Raw genomic sequence first — 22295 nt, forward strand, 5'->3', positions numbered from 1 at the left:
TACATTAAAGTTGAAGGTTTATTGTCCTCAAAGTTATAATGAGGGATCTTGATAAGAATTAATAGGTCAAAATCATGAAATACGAGATACAGTTAATGTACCTTCATTTAATGTGAAATTGTAGATCTTTTTTATGAGGTCAAACTAATAGGATATGGATGGATTCACACAAAAAAGTATGTGTACATCGGAAGATAAATATCTTTGAAGTAAGACAATTGACGAAGTGTTAAATCTCATGGGAGAAATTGGACTGTGATCTCACGTGTTGCCACAATAGAGTCTATTGTATTATTAAATTTATTGTTTCATATTAGATATGTAAAATAAATGTTTAAATCTCTCTTATGAAAAGAATTTTAAAGAATGCATGTACAAAGAAATCATAGGGGTTTTTTTCTAATTTTCAAACATCAAAAGTAAAAGGTTTGCACGATCGTAAATGTTCACTTGAAAAATAAATTTGACAATTAGATCTTGGAGTATAATGTTTGATAAAAATATCACAACCTATGATTTTGAATAAATAAATGTTAAAGAAACTTGTATAGACAAATAAACTATTAATTACCCCGTAGAAATTTTTCATAGTTTATGTTACCCAAATTTTAATTGTTATGAAAAATGTAAGATTTCGATCAACATAAAAATTTTGACTACCTAATCAATTCCAAATGAATGATTTAGTATGTTTTATGTGTCCAAATAGAAACAAACAGAGTGATGCAATACTCATCCATGGAAATCTTAGATTTCCACTAATCAAACAACCAATGCTTTTAAGTTCTTAATGCTTGTCATCTTTTGGTCAATGTTTGCTTGTTTTATTGGTTTAGATTGTAGCTTGATAAAACATGATTTAGATTAGAAATATAACTTGCATGACTGAGAGTTATTTTGACATCAGAGATGATTATTTAAATAGCTTTCAACCAATACATTTTCTGTAGACAACCTGTCAAACCTAGAGATTACTAAAGTGTTTGAGGTGCCATTTATTAATGTTATTTTATGGTTCTAAACATATATTTGACACACATCCTTCAATTTACCACATTCCCAGGATTATTTTCCCTAGCACCCAAAAAGTTTGCACATCAAGATTGAGTTTACATTGTAGAGGCTATAGCATCAAGTGAGGATGTTCTATAGTCATAGAATTGGGTGTTAGCCCTCTCCATGACAGTATTTACCAAACTCCATAGCAAAACAGAAGACATCTCAACAGTGGATATGATTATTGAATAAGATTTCAAACCAACTATTTGGAGATTCATATAACCATAAGAGAATGTAGGAGAAAGGTAAAACAATGCCTGAGATTATGAAGGGACGATAAAGAAGAGATCCAAAACATAACTGAATACCAAAAATAAAAAATAAAAATAAAAATATTGCTGTAGTATCATCACCTTTCTTCCATACATTCGTATGTATGCATATTCTTCAAGAAAAAAAATGGAACTATACAGAAAAAATGGATTGGTACACAAATCTGAGAAGATGAAAACGACACTAAATGTCAACAAGTTTAAGTTATTTTGAACCATTTACAACACACACTACATACCATCAAATTCCTTTTTCTCCTCAATCCAGTGTGTAGATGTTAAGAAATAGACCCAAGAGAGTAAAGAGGAAGAGAAATCGACTAGGAGAATATGTTTCTCATCACCTCTTTGATATAGTTTTCATTAATCCCTTAACAATCTTTCCGAACCACATCAAGTTCATCATACCTAGCACTGTTGGCACTCCAAATACCAAAAGATATCCAATTACATGCATCTTAATTACCTGCAGGAAAATATTACTTAGTGAGGTGGCATATTAGAATTTATACTTCTAAGCTTCCAGTCTGTTGAACATCAGAACCATATAATAGTATCTTGAGTTATTTCCAAAAGCTGGAATGAGATGAATACGTAACCACTGAAAAATTCCGGTTAAGTAGTGAAAATTTCATGGAAACGCATAATTGATCTTAAAATACCTGATCATAGTGCAGGTAAACATGATAGAATGTGTAACCAAACAGCAGTATGCGAGCAACCTGTTTTATACAATTATCAGCAAGCATGTAAAAATCAATCCAGGTACAAGATAATTTAATCATAATAGAAGATTTAGGATAGCACCACATGCTATGGTAGTTTACATTTGGTTAAGTTAAATTAAATCCAATTCGTTAGGACCATTTAGGATGCCTTCAAGCTACAGACATTCATGTTTGTGCCATTTTTGTGAAAATAAAAGAGAACAGGATAGGCTTCAGATAATAACTCACCAGCCATGCAAAAAATATTACAATGCCATTAATCAAATATGCACAGGATCTCTTCATACCAGCTGTATCAAGATACCTTCAAAAAACATGAACGTTTTTCAAAAAAAGAAATAAATTAAGAGGCAAAACTTTAAAAAAATAAAAAATCAATACCATATTGAAAACCTACCATCTCATATTAATCTCAGGAGTTGTAATCTCCGAGATGAGGACCATATAAGTATAGAGTTGCCCTTCTCCAGAAAAAACAGAGTATGCTACTGCTAGTCCGGAAAGAGAGTGGTGGACAACCTATCATCAGAGTTTCCTAATTACGCACTACTCTTATCAAATTTGAAGGCCTATCAGCGGAGAAGGTACTTACATACTCCATCCCACCTAAGGAAGGATACAGCCAAACAATCAATCCAAGATCTGCCAAGAAGTACCCAACTGAAATCTGGAAAAAGTACGTGATTAAAATATTGGTTAAGATTTAAGAAAAATTCAAGGAAAACAGAATAGAAGGTCAAATGCCTCAAACGGCTACCAAGCAGTCCCAGAGAGCTTAGAAGGTCTATCATAGACATTATCCTCAAATCAGAAACAGAAAATCAAACATTGCTCTCCAATTTGAAATCAACGGATTCATGTTCACAAATGGATATAGAAGCAGAAATGCTTATAAAGCAGGCCAACCCATCCAAGATAATCTTGGGTTAGAAAATGAACTTGCATGTAAATAAGTAAGAGATCCTTGAAAGTCCATGATTCTAAGAAGATTGTATTAGGAGGACACATGTACTAGAAGTTCACAGTTTCAGATATCAAAGGCAAGGCCTCAGGCCAATCGACAAGACAGACACAGACTGGTATTTTGAGGAGATAGAATTAGCAATAATCCTCACAGAACAGTAAAACCAAAGCTCCTTCCATTTTTTCCAAGATTTTAACCTCTAGTGGTGACGGGTTCAAAATGGTAAAGTAATGCTCAAGTGAAAGCCTTAGTTGTTGGTTGTGGGGTTTTCAGGAGGAATTTTGATGTGAAAATCTTGAAGAGTGGCTGAAGGGTTGGAGGTCTCCTTGAAGATTTATGTGGTTGCTTTCTTTCATACTGAAGACTCAAGGGTGTGGCTAGCAGGAAAATAGGAGTGTAAGCTGCACCTCTCTCTTCTCGATGAGCTAATGCTAACCTTTTGATTTGGTGTACAAGTATCCTAGGAAGCCTAAGGTGTTTTTGTGGCCTTTATTCCACAACGATGATTTAGGAATTACTTCTATTCCAGTAATTTCAGGCAAGTAATACCAAAAAACTGTTAGCTACTTATTAGCATAATCAATACCATAGTTACTCCCAATTTATTTTGATTATAACCTCTCAACTCAGCAACGAGCTTTTTCTACTACACAGAAGAGTATGGGCTATAAAGTGCATGGGAAAACACAGAATAATAAAAGGGAGGTAGTAGCAGGCCTCTCAACAGTCTAGTGCTTGAACCATTGCTCAGTACAGCCTAGTAGATATCTAATGTGTCCTAAGAAAGAGTGCCTATCAACTAGGGCAATATAACTACTGATTCTGGGAATGAAAAAGAGTGAAAGCATGGAAGGGAGGGAGAATCCGAGAGATACAATTAGATTTTGTAGCTACAAGACTCCAGCTATAGAAATACATGGCCAAATCTCCTGCCTACTTACTGCGACCAATTTCTCTACCTACGAGTATTTGGGGGAACATTACAGGAGATTCTTTTGAGGATTACCCAAAATATGATGAACATGAACAACCTCTCATTGTCGCAAATGTATGTCCAACTATGGCCGTTTCATGTTGGATTATGCAGGTGCCCTCATTCAACTAATTATAATACAGAAGGTTTTTATTCTTGGTCAATAACTGTTTTCTTTATTATAAAAAAAAATTTTTTAAAAAAAAAAAAAAAAAAAAAATGTGTTGGAGCGAAGATCCAATATTTTGAGTAGTCCTCTCTTTTTTTCTTTTCTTTTCTTTTCTTCTTTTCTTTTTTTGAGGATCTCAGTGTTGAAGGAAAGATCCAATATCGTTCTCATTCTATTAGACAACACATCATGAATCATCGTTTTGCACCCTGTTTGCATTGCCTTACTGATGCTATAATGAATAGCATGGTTGAACTGGAAAGATCCAGTATTTCATGTTTCCCAACTCCAAGTAGCTATTGGGGTACTGCAAATTTCCAAGACCTTGCAAACAAACCAAGTAAAAACTTCAAATAGATTTTCCAACCTGAGATAGTCCCAGGAGCATGACCTTTTCTTTCCGCTAACCCTAGTAAAACTGAAGTTCACTTCCGCTTGAAGAATCAACGACTGTTGGAGTCTACTTGGGAACCATAAAAAAATATGGGCTCAATTTCCTGAATTTCAACTTGTCCTTGAGGTGAAAAGACGGCAATAGGTATTGATAGCTAAAAACCGCTGCTAAATAATTTGTTGGTTAGTTACACCAGAAGTTATCAGTTCTGTTATGATGGGTGGATAAAATGGTTAGCACATAGCTACTGGATGAGAAAGAAACAGGCAATAAGAAATTTCAAAATGCAGCTGATATCCATTTAAGATTAGCCAATAGAAAGCTTACCCCCAATATGAAAGTAGACAACGTTGAACTTTGAAAGGTAACAAGGCCAGCATGACGCTGGTCAGAGAAGAGATCTGACCAGAAAACGAAGTATAATGACATAATTGAGATATAGATTGCATGAATAGTGGACATGCCGCTGTCAATTTTAGTTTGAATATCAGTAATGGCCACAACAGTCCACTAAATAGATTATGGAGGAAATGGACAATAACCGATATGGACTCACCGGTTATTCCACTCAACTCGTTGGATTTTTGTAAGACCCAGATAACTCTTGAAGTAAAAATTGCTAACTAATTGTGTGAGATCATAGACCTGCAGGAGGAAAAATAAGAAATTGGAAAGAGCAAATGGTAAGGAAATGTGCCCTATTTGAAGAGAAGCATTAAACAAGGGCAGCATTGTTTCCTTCTATATCCAGCATGAGGTAAGATAAGCCACATACCAATTTACAAGCAAGCATGCCTCCAAGGACAGAAGTGAATGGGACAAAACGGTCTGCTAACAAATAGTTCTTCACTAATGCATCAGCTTGACTTTGGTAAGATTTAATAGCCATTACAGTCTTCAAAGACATTGCCATTGTGTTGTTTGACTACATAACATTCAGCAGATCGCAGTACCTTAGACTGAATTAACTATTTGCTCCCATGCTCCATGTTGTTATCCCTTCTTGACCAAATATGAAGAAGTTAGTAAGAAAGATATATAAAGAATAGTGATAAAAACATTTGTGCATAAGAAATCAGGGTCCACAAGTGACAATTAATCTCACAAAAGAATTTGGATCAAGGCACCAAGAAGAGGACAATAACATAACAACGTCCAAAATCTAGCCCACTCCTTATTCCATCTCATAAAACTCCGCTACGCATTCAATCTGAACTTCGCACAAAAAAGCACATCAATCATTTTAGCTAAATTGGTTCCATAGTTTTTCTTTTTCTTATGGGATCAATAATTAAATGCCCCCAGTCTAGATCTGTCATACAAATATTTAATTACACAACTATGTGTAGAAATTTCCAATTTGAGACACTAAACCGTGCAATGTCAAAAAATGTCATCCTAAAATCTACACAGTCGCAACATAACCATATGGACCATTTTGACAAACAGCACATCCCATTTACTCTTCTCATATATGTTTTCTCAAGCAGTAGCTGTCACTGTATTCAAGTAATCTTCAACTTTCATTGCATCCTGAAGATCTACAATAATTCCCTTTGAACAGTACGAACTCCAATATAAAGACTTGAACAGAAACGAATAAGAAACAGCAAACTAGAAGGGAAAAAATTTTGAACAATCCAACACGCATAGAAGATCAAATGTTTCAGCAAGACAGAATTTACTAGAACAGAACGAAAGAAGACTGTCTAAAAGAGAGATGATGCTCACTCATTGAATTTAAACAAACTGCAGGAGGGTGCGATTTCTAAAACAAAACCCCAAAACGCCAAAAAAAAAAAAAAAAAAAAAAAAATGCTTATCACCAGGTAAGCTTAAAGATCAGATGGTGGAACTTACAGCAAGCACACAAATTCACGAGTATAGAAGAACAAACTAAAAGATCCCATCAAAATAAAGGATCAAAATGCAGATGGGTAACCCAGAAAAACGTCAGAAAGAAGGGAAATCATCGCCAAAACAAATAAAAGATGGAAGCAATACCTCATAAATGAAAACCCCAGATCACAAGGAGATGCAGAAGGGTTTTTTTTTCCCTTTTTCAAAGATAACAAAATGGGAAGAAAACAAAATAAGATAATCTGTAAAGGAAATGCAACAACCGACCGGTACAAAAGAACCGTGAGGTTCAATCAATGTGAAGCGTTAGGAATCTTCAACCGCAACGAAACAATCTAAAAGGGGTAAATCAAGGCAAGATAGAGAGAAATTAGAAATTATAATAGCGTATGGGGAATTGGGTAATGCAAAATGCAAGTGGGTTTTGCTAATCAGCAATGGATTTGAGTGTCCAGAGATGGGATCCTCGTGTTCTTGTGGATTCAATTGCATTCTATCCAATCCTTTGCTGTAGTACTAACCGAAGGAATATGATAGCTTCGCGCCTTAGCCGATGATTTTTCTTTTTTCTTTTTTTCCCTTTAATCGGCCCGTTATTTATTACATACTTTAATGTGCATTGTTAATTAACATATAAAAATGGAGTCTTCTTTTAGGATTAGTCGGTGTAGGATTGAGGAAATATTAAATTATACTCAACCCTTAGTTGTGTTCCATCAATGACAATCCGAAAGAATCTTACATTAGTTATTTTTTTCATTAAGATAAAGAAACTTTAAAATATCAGTTTGGTTTCACATTACGTTAAATTTTAGTTTCACTATTTTCAATAAATCTTAAAATTAGTTCTTCTAGCTACACAATTCAAATGTTGTTTTTTTATCGATATAAATATTAACTATCTAAAAATTAAATATTCGAGATAATTAAGGTTTGTTTTTTATTATGAAAAATAATTAATATACCTTTCAAAAAAAAATAATTAATGTCGAGAGATTAAATATATGTGTTTAATTTATCATGTACATATAAACTAAAATTGAATGATTACTTAAATGTAAGAGAACAATTAATGTAGTCTTAAATTAAATTTAGAATTATTTAGGTCTCGTTTGGTAATCATTTCGTTTTTTTTCGTTTTTGGCTTTTGAAAATTAAGTTTATTTCCTCTCCCAATTTCTTATAATGATTTATATCTTTATCAAGTACAAATGGTTGAATTCTTAGGCAAATTCTAAAAATAAAAACAAGTTTTCAAAAGTTATTTTTTTAGTTTTCAAATTTTAGTTTGATTTTTTAAACCATTGGTAAAAAAACATAACTAAGAAAAAATTTGGATGTGGAAGTAATATTTATGGACTTAATTTTTTTTTAAAAAAAAAAACCAAATAATTACCAGATGCCTTAATATATTGTTATACTAATTAGTTATTTAATCATTTAAAATAAACGAAGCCAAACGGAGCTCTAAAAACATCAACCAAGGAAAAGAAGGAAAAATGATCATTTTGCCCTAGAAGAGAACGCCGTGATGCAAAAACAAGTAGTTCCACCTACCATGTCATATACTTCAAGAATTGGGGATCTAACACATATCTAGTTTGTGTGAATGCCTTAGTTTTATGGAAAAAAAATAAAAAGTGAAAAGTGGAAGGAAAGTGTCACAATCGTACTTGAATGAAGTAGATTGTGACCCCACTAATACAAACAGTGTTGTGGCAACACACAAGTACCGACACGTCTGGCAAAGACAGAGGGCTAAGAGAAATGTCGTGATGCGACTGAGAAGAACGGTGCCCAAGATAACCAGGTTGAGCAACAAGCAACAACACAAGCATCAATGTCACCAACAATGTCATTGACAAGCTCAGTGGGCCAGATGGGGTCCCAGGTAATGATGTCATACCATGCCCCAAGTTACCCTGCTAAACCTAGGACATGACATGACAATAATAGATTCCAACTTAACTATAGAACCCATTGTCAAACTCTAAGAACATTTTTTAAAATAAGTAGCTAGCAAAACATTTCATTGCAAACACCATTAGAAATAAATTCTTCAAAATCGATTTCTATAGAAATTTTGGCAGCGTTTCCCCTAAGTATCATATATAACCACACTTGCAACGAAAATGTACTCCCAATTAATTTGTTTCCAACTCCGACCCCACCATCAAGTGTGCTTCACCACACACTCATCAATATAATTCATATCACAACATTTGAAATAAGTTCATGAAAACTCAATAAGGGAAACATGCAAGCTTTTGGTTTACCAAATATTTTATATTAAGGCTAGCCACTTTATTTACAAGTCAAAATAATAGTAAATTTTTTTACATATGCAATGTTATATGGTCCTTGTTGGAATCACAATTGCTACCTGGTAGAAAATTTAAGAAAAAATTACCTGAAAGGCTCAGTAAGTAGTAAAAGTTCAAAAGAAAATATTTTAACATAAAAGTTTTAACATTTTTATATAAACTTAAAACTCTATACAACAATATGGATCATAAGTAGTTTCCAAACTTAAGAGAATTAAAACATATATCACTTTCGTAAAAGTAGCTCTTGAAAACATGATCATAAGTTGGCAAAAGTCATCACCAAATCTTATCATACTGGTGTAGTGTAAACTCTGAAGGAACTCTTAATGAAGAGCATCCATGAACGCGTTCGGATCTTTTTTATTTCATCGTGACCGAAATACAACACATACATTCTAACAGACAGTTATGCAAATTCACCCTAATTAAAGGCATGTTTCGAACAATAAAAATACAAAGGAAAGAGTTCTCATACCAGTTGAAAACTCTCTTCAAAATTTGAACTCTGACGCAACGGAAGAACCTCCACTTGCACTCTATCGCCTAGCAGATCAGTCGGCTGCAGCACCATGATCGTCTACACGAACGGCAGCAACACGAACAGTCATGAACAAGTGAACAGCAGTGGGGACGACACCACCAAATGGAGCCCTTTGTATTCTCGGAGTGAGAATCCAAAGTGTGGTCTTTGATGAATTTGGTAGAGGTTGGAAAAAGAACAAATCTTGTAAACGATAAGAAAGTGGGAGAGAAAGAGTTATCGTATAACTATGTGCTTATCGTTTAGAAGAAGCTACACAATCGTGTAGGTTTTACTAAGCGATCGTTTAATAAATGGTAGACGATCATTTAGAAAACGCAGCACACTATGCGATCGTTTAGGAAAGTTAAGCGATCGTTTAGGGATGAGCATGCGATCATTTAGGTGTTGATATGCAATCGTTTAGGAGATGAACAACTATCGTATAGGCTCTCAAACTATGAGATCGTTACGTTTTCACACCGATTGCGAATTTTCGAACTTTTTGCAAAATGAAACAAATTTTTATTTTATTTTTCAGTTACAATAATCGACTTTGGATTCTCCCACTAAAGCACATCCGAGAGAAGTTTTAGACCAATTATCATATAATTAACCAATTTAATAATTAATGAATATAATCATATTATATTCTTACCCTATAGTTTGATATCACATATTTACTATAGCAATTTCTCCTCCACATAATATAAATCATATTTATATCTAAATTTCTCTAAAATAATGTATCTCATACATTTAGTCACTTATATCATATATAATTAACCAGTCCAATTATATCATATATAATCGAACTCTCTCTGGTCAATTTAAACATTTCAAACTGACCCAAACACTGATTCTCGACTTTATCCAAGCTACCCAGGGGACCTAATGGACCTGTGGCTCGAAGATCCAATGGTACGTGAATAGCTGACTAAACTCTTTAGCCATGAGATCCACCATCCATTAACTGTCAGGCATTCCACTAAAGACCAACAGTTGAACTATTCTTACCACAGATATATTTCTATGTCCATCGAATATAACCAATCATGAGTACGATAACCCTTCACAGATGTTCGTAAGTACAGTTGAGCCAATTTATCATTTTGCCCCTATAGTTACATCTCACTCCTCAAGTATTACTGATTCCTCTAATGAACAATACAACATAGTCCAACTATGTGTGAACATCTTTTGGGCCAAGAGAAGGTGTGTGGTGCCACATCGTTCAAGCCCTGGAATCAGCCCTTAAGAGAGCTATCTATCTACATACCCCTACTTTGGGGAAGGAGTGAATTCCATCTTGTGTAGTTGAGTACCCAGCTCCCAAATCAGACGAATCCTCAAACTAGTAGGTTTGAATCGGCGACTTGGCCACTCGCACCCATACAAATCAAAGAACCGCCCTCAATGGCAGAAGTTCTTAACTCACTCAGGATTGAGGTCATATTACCTATGGTCATCCTAGTGAAGTAAAGTCTCTGTCATGAACGGTGTTATATAACGAGACGTTAACACTTCGTGGTCAGGTTTTATACAAACTCTTTGTATAGGACGCCCCCGCTCGCATGTCCCTTACACGAATGATCAAGATTAGACCATCTATGACAAGTCACAACACTTATAATCATTCCACAAAGCGGGCTGCATCCGTAGCGTTACCAGGATAAGGTTTCCCTCCTATATTCATATACTACAGATCATTTTGGTTATCACTCAAGACATGATCCACTTGTATGTCACCACATACATGCTTAAGTTACATATAGATAACTAAGGATTTTATGTTTATTGGTTTGTAGTAAAGCAAATAAAACAGACAACTGAGCAAAAAAACAAGATGTGAAATAAATATCATATATTATACAACACAAGCGTTCGTACAAACTGTTTATAAACTACAGGACACGAGACTTTAAGGCATCAACCCTAACAATCTGCCCTCCTTTAGGGAGACTTCGTACAAACTCTCTACCTCGATTCGATCGAAGTGTTTTAATCCGTCTATCCGGTGTTGAGAGACTAAGTTATCTTATCCTCTTACAGAAGATCAAATAAAGAAACGCGCAATACTTCCATCCTTTAGGGGGACACTCCCAGGGTGCCTCGAGGCGATACGTAGTAACTTTATTCAACCCAATGAGGGAGACTGAGGGATATGTTGTCGCACTTCCCGCTCTGACTTACTATGAACACTCTCTCCATCCACCTTGATATTAACCTACTCAAACACCACCTGTTAGGGGGACATGCCAAAGGTGCCTCGAGGCCAAGGGTAGATCTCACGGTGTGGACTATTTAGGAGAAATGTGAAAGGTTTAAGTGAAACATCTTATGCCCCAAGTACCTCACACTGAATGTTCTACCTAGGGGTTCATTAACCTAGACAATCCGATTACTGATTTTAGTCTAAGTCATCTTTTTCATTCTCGCTCATAAACAACATTTGTCTATGAAATATAAACAAGTTCAAGTAGTCACATTTAAACACTTTAATGGACTGTTCTTAACTTGCATGCATGCATCAACTCTATCTAATTCCCCTTTCTAAGTAAGTTCTCAGGTAGGGGGTGTTACATTTTCGTCAACTTAAATACCCCAGCCTAGACAGAACCTGCCTTAGACAAGAGGTCCCTTATAGATAGATTTTCTACACTTTAACCTTTTATTAGCCAATTTAATCCTATTAAACTGATTAAAAGATTAAAGCCTTAGGGTTACTAATCATATTAGAACCGTGATCTTAGGTCTATGTGATCCAAGTTTTAAACATTTTAAAACCATGAATTAAACCTAAGTGAGCAGGCATGTCTTTCTTATTTCTTTTAGTTCTAATTTCTCTTTAACTTTTAAAAAGAAACAACTAAAAAACCATTGCGCACAACAAGGTGTTTATAACATTTATAAAGTAACCTATGTGTCTTCATGCAATGTCCGGTCATTACTATACATAACTTTTATATAATGCGTAATAACCAAGCAAACATGCTATCATTCACCCTTATACTATAACAATTATAATATAAAGATGATGCATGTCAATGCTTTTTGTGCATGCATAAATATAACTCTTATATTATATGATGCATGAGCATGCTCTTACATAATTAAATCATGCTTCTCTAAATTATAACATTTATGATAAAGAGATGATGCATGACTAATGCATGACCAATGCATAACCTAAGGTGGAATTTACAATATGTGCATACCATATGACATGTAAGATCCATACATTGCATGTAATAAATTAAGGATTAATGGACCGAGATGAGCCTTTACAAAAAACCAAAATGAAATAACCTTATCTATTACATTTTTCATCGAGCGAATCAGTTCACAGGCAAACCAGGTCTTGAACCGCCAGGAGGACTCCATCGTGTAGTAAACACCAAAGGTAGACGATCGCCTAGTGTGCACTAGACGATAGGCGCAAAAGCTAAATGATCGCTTAGACGACAACGAGGCTGCGAAGCGTGATCGTCTAGGCAATCGCTTAACGCGGTAACAGGTAAACAATTTACCTTACGTTACTAAATGATCGTTTAGTCAGTTAATAAACGATGAAGCTTGCTGGGCTAAACGATCGTCTAGTGCGCGCACGCATTAAACAATATGTGAGCATCCCATCATCTACATGATCCGATACTCAGCGATCACTTACCCATCATCTACATGACGCAATCAACCCTTGATCACCTCATTCCTCGAAGAACTGCAACCCTTGCTCCGATCTTCTTCACAAACGACTCAAAACTCAAATAAACTTTGAATTACAGACTCGATAACAATTATTAATGCCCAAAAACACAGGGGCCTTTACAAACAATCGAAAATATAAAAGAATTAAATCAAACTGAGGCTAACATCCATGAGAATATCCATTAATCCGCACATCCACAATAATTTAACTATTAAACAGAGCAGATATGCACCCACCAAGAATGTATATGTAATTCGTTGCAACAATGAAATTGGAATATCAGAACCTGGCTCTGATACCAATTGAAGGAACTCTTAACGAAGAGCATCCATAAGCACGTTCGGATCTTTTCGATTTCATCGTGATCGAAATACAACACATACATTCAAACAGATTGTTATGCAACTTCACACTAACTAAAGGCATGCTTCGAACAATAAAAATACAAAGGAAGGAGTTCTCATACCAGTTGAAGACCCTCTTCAAACTTTAAACTCTGACACAGTGGAAGAACCTCCACTCGCACTCTATTGCCCAGCAGACCAGTCGGCTGCAGCACCACGACCGTCTACATGAACGGTAGCAACACGAACAGTAACGAACAAGTGAACAGCAGCGGGGACGACACCACTAAATGGAGCCCTTGGTATTCTCGGAGTGAGAATCCAAAGTGTGGTCTTTGGTGAATTTGGTAGAGGTTGGAGAAAGAACAAATCGTGTAGACGATAACCAAAGGAGAGAAAGAGCTATCGTATAACTGTGTGCTTATCGTTTAGAAGAAGCTACACGATTGTGTAGGTTTTACTAAGTAATCGTTTAATAAATGGTAGACGATTGTTTAGAAAATGCGACACACTATGCAATCGTTTAGAAAATGTGACACACTATGCGATCGTTTAGGCGTTGGTGTGCAATCGTTTAGGCGATGAGCACCTATCGTATAGGCTCTCAAACTATGCGATCATTACATTTTCATATCGATTGCGAATTTTTGAACATTTTGCAAAATGAAACAAATTTTTATTTTATTCTTCGGTTACAATAACCAACTTCAGATTCTCCCACTTAAGCACGACCGAGAGAAGTTTTAGGCCAATTATCATATAATTAACCAATTTAATAATTAATGAATATAATCATATTATATTCTTACCCTATAGTTTGATATCACATATCTACTATAGTAATTTCTCGTCCACATGATATAAATCATATTTATATCTAAATTCCTCCAAAATAATGTATCTCATACATTTAGTCAATTATATCATATATAATTAACTAGTCCAATTATATCATATATAATCGAACTCCCTCTTGTCAATTTGAACATTTCAAATTGACCCAAACATTGATTCTCGACTTTATCCAAGCTACCCAGGGGACCTAACGGACTTGTGGCTCGAAGCTCCAACGGTACATGAATAGCTGACTAAACTTATTAGCCACGAGATCCACCATCTGTTAACTGCCAGACATTCTACTAAAAACCAACAGTTGAACTCTTCTTACCACAGATATATTTTTATGTCCATCAGATATAACCAATCATGAGTACGATGACCCCTCACAGATGCTCGTAAGTACAGTTGGGCCAATTTACCATTTTGCCCCTGTAGTTACATCTTACTTCTTAAGTACCACTGATTCCTCTAATGAATAATACAACATAGTCCAACTACGTGTAAACACCTTTCGGTTCAAGAGAAGATGTGTGGTACCACATTGTTCAAGCCCTGGAATCAACCCTTAAGGGAGCTATCTATCTACTTACCCCTACCTTGGGGAAGGAGTGAATTCCATCTTGTGTAGCTAAGTTCCCAGCTCCCAAATCAGAAGAATCCTCAAACTGGTAGGTTTAAATCGGCAACTTGGCCACTCGCACCCATACAAATCAAAGAACCGCCCTCAATGGCAGTAGTTCCCAACTCACTTAGGATTGAGGTCATGTTACCTATGGTCATCCTAGTGAAGTGAAGTCTCTGTCATGAACGGTGTTATAAAATGAGACATTAACACCTTATGGTCAGGTCTTATACAAACTCTTTGTATAGGACCCCCTCACTCGCATGTCCCCTACACGAATGATCATGATCAGACCGTCTGTGACAAGTCACAACACTTGTGATCATTCCACAAAGTGGGCCGCATCCGTAACGTTATTAGGATAAGGTTTTCCTCCTATATCCATATACTACATACCATTTTGGTTATCACTCATGACATGATCCACTTTTATGTCACCATATACATGCTTAAGTTACATATAGATAACTAGAGATTTTATGTTTATATGTTTGTGTTAAAGCAAATAAAATATACAACTGAGCAAAAAACAAGATGTGAAGTAATATCATATATTATACAACACAAGCGTTCGTACAAACTGTTTACAAACTACAGGACACGAGACTTTAGGGCATCAACCCTAACAAACTCAACATGCACAACAGATCAATCTCTGTCATACTATGCATCGAGAAATCTCCCGACATAGAGCAGAGCAAAGTTTAGTTCGATTAAGGATAAGAGAACCTGGCCTAAGGTTCGACGAAGCCTCAAAAGGTCGAGCAACAGGTAGATTGGGACTTGAATTTTCCTTTAGCCTGATCATGATACCAATTGTCACAATCACACTTTCGTAAGGGTCTTGAGGTGATTGTGTGGCACTTGTTCTCGCCCTTGGACAAGTCAGCCAATCCAAATCAGAATAACTGATGGCACAATGGGCGTTTCTCACACCCTCCACCCCTATTCTTGAGAAAAGGTTTTAGAAAATGGGTTTAGAGGAAAAGGTTTTCGCAAATGTTTGAAAGCATGATTAAGCAATGAACATTTTTCATACAGCTAGAAAGCAATAAGCAACAACACGACTTTATAGCATACAACTCACTGATATGAGGATATGATGATTAGTCTTATCCTCATATAGTGTATTGAGAGTAATTTTGTGACTGACACTCTTGCATATAGACATAGGCGAGCGGTCACTTACAACAAGATGAGCTAATAAAGTAAACTAACTTACATAATAAAATACATAAGATGAAAGCATGATAAAAAAGGGTTGAGATGGGCATGTGACAATAGGCAGTTCGTCTGCCTTCTTCTTCCCCAATTCTAAAACCCTAAGAAAACGAGGAGTCATCGTTCGCTGGTTTGTCCGAGAGAGAGAGTGAGGTGCCGCCGTTCGCTGGTTTTTTTTTTTTTTCGAGAGAGGGGTGCTGTCATTCGCTAGTCACTGGTATGTTCGAGAGAGAGAGAAAGAGAGGTGCCACTATTCGATGGTGGTTGGTCGTTGGTTTGTCCGAGAGCATTGGTCTCTGGTTGGTCACCATTTTTCGTTCACAATCAATAGTCGTTGGTCGCTAGTTCGTTAGTTTGTTCGCCGCCGTCTATTCCTACATTTTCGTGAGTTCTCTTTTCTCCAATTTCTATAATTTCTTGTTATTTTGATTGTCGTTATATTATTCTTACTCTGTTGTACTATTCTTACTCCCGGATTTATTTGGATTCTACAATCGCAATCAATTTTGGACTTTATAACAAAAGTTGCAATCTTGATCCCAATCCTAGTTTGATAAAAGAGTGGTCAATCTAATTATCATTGACAATTATGTGGGATCCATTTCTATTTTTGGGAAACCTTTGGGCATTTTCCAGATTTCGTCCTTACAAGACATTCATACCATTCAATTACTTTCTATATGGTTTTTGTCGTATTTAAAATTAATATTGGTAATTTTAAAATTAATACCAATAATTTTAAATAATTTGACATATATTTATATTGGTATAATGTTGATTACCAATGATATCGATATTCATCTAAATAGGGAGGATATTGATACATTCTCTGGTGTTCTAGTGTCATATTTCTGCATGAGGTTACAAAGAAATACTATAAACATTCTTAATCAAACTATGTGTTAGCCTGCAAATAATACAACAAACCAACTTCAGTTTACCTATTGAATAACTATTACCAATGAAGACTTTGTTTATAAAAAAGAAAAAAAAAAACCCCTTGAATTAATTAACTTATGCATGCAAATAAAGAAAATCTTACAAAATCACTCTAAATCATGCAAAACCAATATAAGCCATGTAAAACCATGCAAAACAAGTACAATAATTCAAAATCGTCTATAAAATAAGTACAATAATCCCAAAACAATAGAAAATAATGAAAAATAAAAATTTAAACAAAAAAGAAACAAAAAATTAAATTTTAATCTTATAAAATTAATTATCAAACACTTGAGATTGAATTAGTAAAAAAAATCATGAAAATAAGGGAAATCTTACAAAATCACTCTAAATCATGCAAACCAATCTAAACTATGCAAAACCATACAAAATCATGCAAAACAAGTACATTAATTCAAAATCATCTACAAAATCAGTACAATAATCCCAAAACAACAGAAAATCATGGAAATGAATCATTTAAACAAAAAAGAAAAACAAATTAAGTTTTAATCTTATAAAATTAATCACCAAACACGAGATTGAATTATTGAAAAAAAAAACATGCAAAATTCATGCAAATAAGGAAAACCTTGCAAAATCACTCTAAATCATGCAAAACCAATCTAAACCATGCAAAACAAGTACAATAATTCAAAATCATCTATAAAATAAGTACAGAAATCCCAAAACAATGAAAATTCATGGAAAATCAATAATTAAAAAAAAAAAAGAAAAACAAATTAATTTTTAATCTTATAAAATTAATTACTAAACATTTGAGATTGAATTAGTGAAAATAAAAAAAAGAACATGCAAAAATCATGCAAATAAGGAAAACCTTGCAAAATCACTTTAAATCATGCAAAATCAATCTAAACCATGCAAAACATGCAAAATTAGTACAATAATTCAAAATCATCTATAAAATAAGTACAATAATCCCAAAATAATGGAAAATCAAGTACAATAAAAAAAAAAAAAACAATCCAAATGTGAGGAATTTTCCTACAATTAAAAAGAATATGGTATTAGTAGTGGGTAAGATATTAAAAAATAAAAAGAAAAAGAAAAAAGAGAGAGAAGTCTGATGGATACCTGGTTCGATTCTGAATCGGATCATTTCTATAAGACTCGGTGTTTGACCAAAAAGAGAGAGAGAGAGAAACCCGACGAATACCCAATCCTTAGGTCAACACCGCCTCATCGACCTGGTAAAGCCCCGGTGTATGCGTTATGAAGCCCGATCGGGTTTCTTCACTTCATTTTTTTTAACTCGGCAGATACTCAGTCCCCAGGTTACCACTACCTCATTGACCTAGCAAGATCTCGATGTATGCGTTATAAAGCCCGACCAGATTTCTTTACTCATTACAAGAATTTTGAGCTTTAATATCAGTTTTAAACTGACATTAAAGGGCGAAAACCGACATTAAAGATAGTGTTATTAAAGTCCTTTAATGTCGGTTGTCTTTAATGTCGAGTAGATTGGGAAAATAGACGACCAGATCGGAAAAACCCACAACTTAAATCTATAGATCAACGCTGACGACCCACCTCTACGACCAAAACCAGCTGGGCAAACGGTGAGCTGACCCACCGAAGAACAACCACGACGAACAACACCCACACAACGACGAAAACCAATAGGAGAACAACGCCCAACCACGATGAACAATCGGAAGAACAACGCCCAACCATGACGAACAACCCCCGAAAGAACACGCGAAGAACAACAGAGAACACCCAAGCAAAGAACACCCGAAGAACGCCCACATGCCGACGAAAATCAATTGAAAAACAACCTGAGAACACCCACGATGATGACCCACCACCGGAAGAAGCCCACGACGACGAAGATCCAAGCAACACCGGTGACTACGACAATTGGAAGTGATGTGCATGGCCAAGCTAAGGAGAGAAGAGAGGGATTGGTAAGAGAGAAGTAAAAGGAGAGAGAAGATTTCATTTAAAATGGAGAACATATTTTTTTAATAAAGTTAAAAAAGAAAAAAATAAATAAATGAGAGGCCTTTAATGTCGGTTTTAGACCGACATTGTAGCCCATCTTCAATGTCAATTAAAACCGACATTAAAGATTTATTTTTTTTTTTTAAATCGACATTATACATCTGATTTCACTATTTTCAACCAATATTAAAACCCAAAATTCTTGTAGTGACTTCATTTTTTAATATCTTTTTTATTTTTAACTAATTTCTTTCTTTCACTAATCTCCATTTTTTTTTTCTTTTTTGGCTTATATCGTGGATAATGGAATGAGATTGTAATTAATTAGTGGTTGAAGTAGGTAATTTATTAGTAATTGTGATTGGTTGCATGAAATAAGTTTGGAAGTATAAAAAAGTTGTACCAAGGTTTTTCTTGCTTACATCACTTTCATCGAGATCAAAAAGAACAAATTCAAAAAAAAAAAGAAAAGAAAAGTGGGAGCCGGAGGGGGTCCTTTTTGTCAATTTTCTCTATTGCCTCCGTCTTAAACCCCTTGTTTAGGGTTTTATGGCACAGCGACGACGAACTGAAATTAGATCCAAATATCTGTTTATTTGGGATTTGGAAAGCTTCTCTCGCTCTTCATTCACCTTTGAACCCTCAATCCGACTCTTTTCTCCTCGTTTGATTTTGCATTAATCTCCATAAGCCCGAAAAGTTATCAAGGTACGTCCACGATTCCCTTCCGAAACATTTTTTCTGAATTTCTAAGCTATTCTTCAATGAATTTGATCCCAAAGCTTGAAATCGCGATTGGCCCAGAAAATTGTTAGACGAAAAATTGTATTTGCAGTCATTCTTTCACTTTTTGTATTGGCCTTTGTTCGTTTTTGGTGTTCGTTGTAATGGTCTCTGGTCTCTGTTCATCCCTTAGATCTTTCTCTCTGTCTCGTTTTGGCCTTTCCCATGCCAATTCTTCGGAAACATGAACGGGTATTGAAATTTTCTAAAATGATTACCAAACTCAATCACTTGCTATTCTTCGGGCCTGTTGTATCTGAAAAAATCACTGTTCAAACTCATACTCTGTCATTTGTTAGCTTTAATCCTCGATTGTTTTGCAATTGTGGATTTGATTTTCATCCCAGAGCTTCTCTTATAGAATCAGCACAATCACCCAATGCAAGTGGCCGAGTGTCTCGGATTGCTAGAACAGAGGCCCAACATGTGTTATTTGACTATCTGCATCATACTAGGAGCCTCAGCTTTACAGATGCTGAACACATAAGCCAGAATTCGCCTCATTTCCTTCAAAATTTGCTCATGAAACTCAATAGTGAAAAAGATGTGGCTCGGTGTCTCGCCAAGTATCTTAGATACAATCCCATCAATGAATTTGAGCCATTCCTTGAAAGCTTAGGACTGCCCCCATCAGAGCTCCCATTGCTTCTTCCACGACACTTGATATATTTAAGTGATGACCATCTTATGCTTGAAAACTACCATGCTTTATGCAAATACGGTATCCCGCAGGGCAAGATGGGTAAAATGTACAAGGAAGCAAGAGAAGTATTTTCTTATGATTATGGTGTATTAGCCTCGAAACTCAGAGCTTATGAGAATTTAGGCCTTGGAAAGGGCACAGTTATTAAGCTTGTTACTTGCTGCCCTTCACTTTTGATTGGCCAGATCAGCATGGAGCTTTTTAAGGTTCTTGAGAAGCTAAATAGGCTAGGTATTGAAAAAGATTGGATTGGAGGACATATATCTTGTAAACGTACTTATTACTGGAACAGAATGGTTGACACTATGGACTTTCTAGTTAAAGTAGGTTATACAGAGATACAGATGCACAATTTGTTTAAATCAAATCCCCCATTACTGCTTGAAGATTCTGGGAAGAAAATGTATGTATTATTTGGTCGATTAGTCAAGTTAGGTCTTAAGATGGACGAATCTTATTCGATGTTTAAACAAAATCCTGAAATTTTGTCAGGAAAGTATATTAAAAACATTCTGAAAGCAGTGGATTTTCTCTTTGATATTGGGTTGGGAACAGAGGATATTGCGTGTATAGTAACTCATAACATTCTGCTACTTGGTTCATCCACTCTGAAAGGGCCGAAAACCGTCTGTAAAGAACTTAAAGTTGGGAAAGAAGATTTATGTATGATCATTAGAGATGACCCATCAAAGCTGTTTACCTTAGCTTCAAAATCAAAGCTAAAAACCAGTGAGCAGGTTTCTAGCCAAGATCCGGCGAAGTATTTGGAGAAGACTGCATTTCTGCTGAAGTTGGGATACCTCGAGAACTCAAACGAGATGGCAAAGGCATTGAAACAGTTTCGGGGCCGTGGAGATCAACTACAGGAGAGATTTGATTGCCTAGTAAAAGCTGGTTTGGATTGTAATGTGGTGACAAGCATAATCAGACGAGCTCCCATGGTTCTAAACCAGAGCAAAGATGTAATCGAAGAGAAGATTGATTGTTTAAGAAACTGTTTAGGTTATCCTTTGAATACAATAGTGACATTCCCTACTTATTTATGTTACAACATGGAAAAAATCAACACAAGGTTTTCAATGTATAGGTGGTTAAGGGACAAGGGAGCTGCAAAGCCTAACTTATCATTGAGCACTGTCTTAGCTTGTTCAGATGCAAAATTTGTAAAATATTTTGTGGATGTTCATCCTGAAGGCCCCTCCATGTGGGAAAGTTTTAACAAACAGGGTCTCCTTAATCATAATTAAACCTTGCCATCTAATTTTTAGTTCTTCTATCTGTTTAGCCACAAAATAGCATTTTACATTGGATGATAATTCCCCATATAAAGGTCTTTTGCGGTTCCACTCATGCATGTCTGGTTCGTTATTCTTTATTATTGTTCCCTTAATTTTCAGAAACATGGAAATATCATAAACACATCGCGGAAATGTATCAATCTCATGTTTGAGAATATTGTTAACATCGATGTTATACAAGACGTGATTAGTAATACTCGGTGCACCATAAATTTTATTTACAATCATGGTTGATTGGTTGCTGTGATGAGGGAAATTTGTCTGCTGAGGTGACATAGTTAGACTTGATGCCACTACCAAATAAATTATGTCAATGTTGGTCTGTTATCTCTTAGGTGACCATCTTACTATTTAACCTTGTATTTGTATGATCTAGATTTTTTAATGAAATATTCACTTGGTATTCTTTTTTTCTTCACTATTATCTAATATTTCACTACTAATCATATTCAACATTTAATTAATGATTTATAGTCATAGTTCATTACTAAAATAAGTTTATTAAGTGCCACCAATAAATTCATAATACTAAATCTAAATTACTGATATTTGTATGGGTATATCAATATTTTCTTGCATTTTAGAACCATAAACTT

General features: G+C 35.3%; 2 protein-coding genes across 7 annotated transcripts; one reads left to right on the plus strand and one right to left on the minus strand.

Annotated features, from left to right (window-relative positions):
- Positions 1-1360: 1360 nt before the first annotated feature.
- Positions 1361-6970, minus strand: LOC120083198 (uncharacterized). Of its 5 annotated transcripts, none has more exons than XM_039038842.2 (9): positions 6564-6970; positions 5335-5558; positions 5116-5204; positions 4887-5025; positions 2652-2726; positions 2457-2578; positions 2288-2363; positions 1994-2053; positions 1361-1797 (listed from the first exon to the last, which is right to left on the minus strand). In XM_039038842.2, exons 2-9 carry the CDS (start codon positions 5470-5472, stop codon positions 1672-1674), a joined length of 825 nt encoding a protein of 274 aa, XP_038894770.1. In that variant the 5' UTR covers positions 5473-5558; positions 6564-6970; the 3' UTR covers positions 1361-1671. The 5 variants fall into 5 exon arrangements, with proteins under 5 accessions (XP_038894770.1, XP_038894771.1, XP_038894772.1 ...); XM_039038843.2 differs by having other exon boundaries at positions 6687-6962; XM_039038844.2 differs by lacking the exon at positions 6564-6970 and adding an exon at positions 6420-6559.
- Positions 6971-19389: 12419 nt separating this feature from the next.
- Positions 19390-21675, plus strand: LOC150034501 (Mitochondrial transcription termination factor family protein). 2 transcript variants are annotated; one of them, XM_090316587.1, is made up of 2 exons: positions 19417-19623; positions 20060-21675. In XM_090316587.1, the coding sequence occupies exon 2, from the start codon at positions 20221-20223 to the stop codon at positions 21646-21648; it is 1428 nt and encodes a 475-aa protein (XP_090172713.1). In that variant the 5' UTR covers positions 19417-19623; positions 20060-20220; the 3' UTR covers positions 21649-21675. The 2 variants fall into 2 exon arrangements, with proteins under 2 accessions (XP_038893610.2, XP_090172713.1); XM_039037682.2 differs by having other exon boundaries at positions 19390-21675.
- Positions 21676-22295: the final 620 nt, after the last annotated feature.

Source organism: Benincasa hispida, chromosome 8 (assembly GCF_027475165.1).
Source record: "Benincasa hispida cultivar pf3 chromosome 8, pf3_genome.v1.1, whole genome shotgun sequence".
In the NCBI taxonomy this organism is placed as follows: domain Eukaryota; kingdom Viridiplantae; phylum Streptophyta; class Magnoliopsida; order Cucurbitales; family Cucurbitaceae; genus Benincasa; species Benincasa hispida.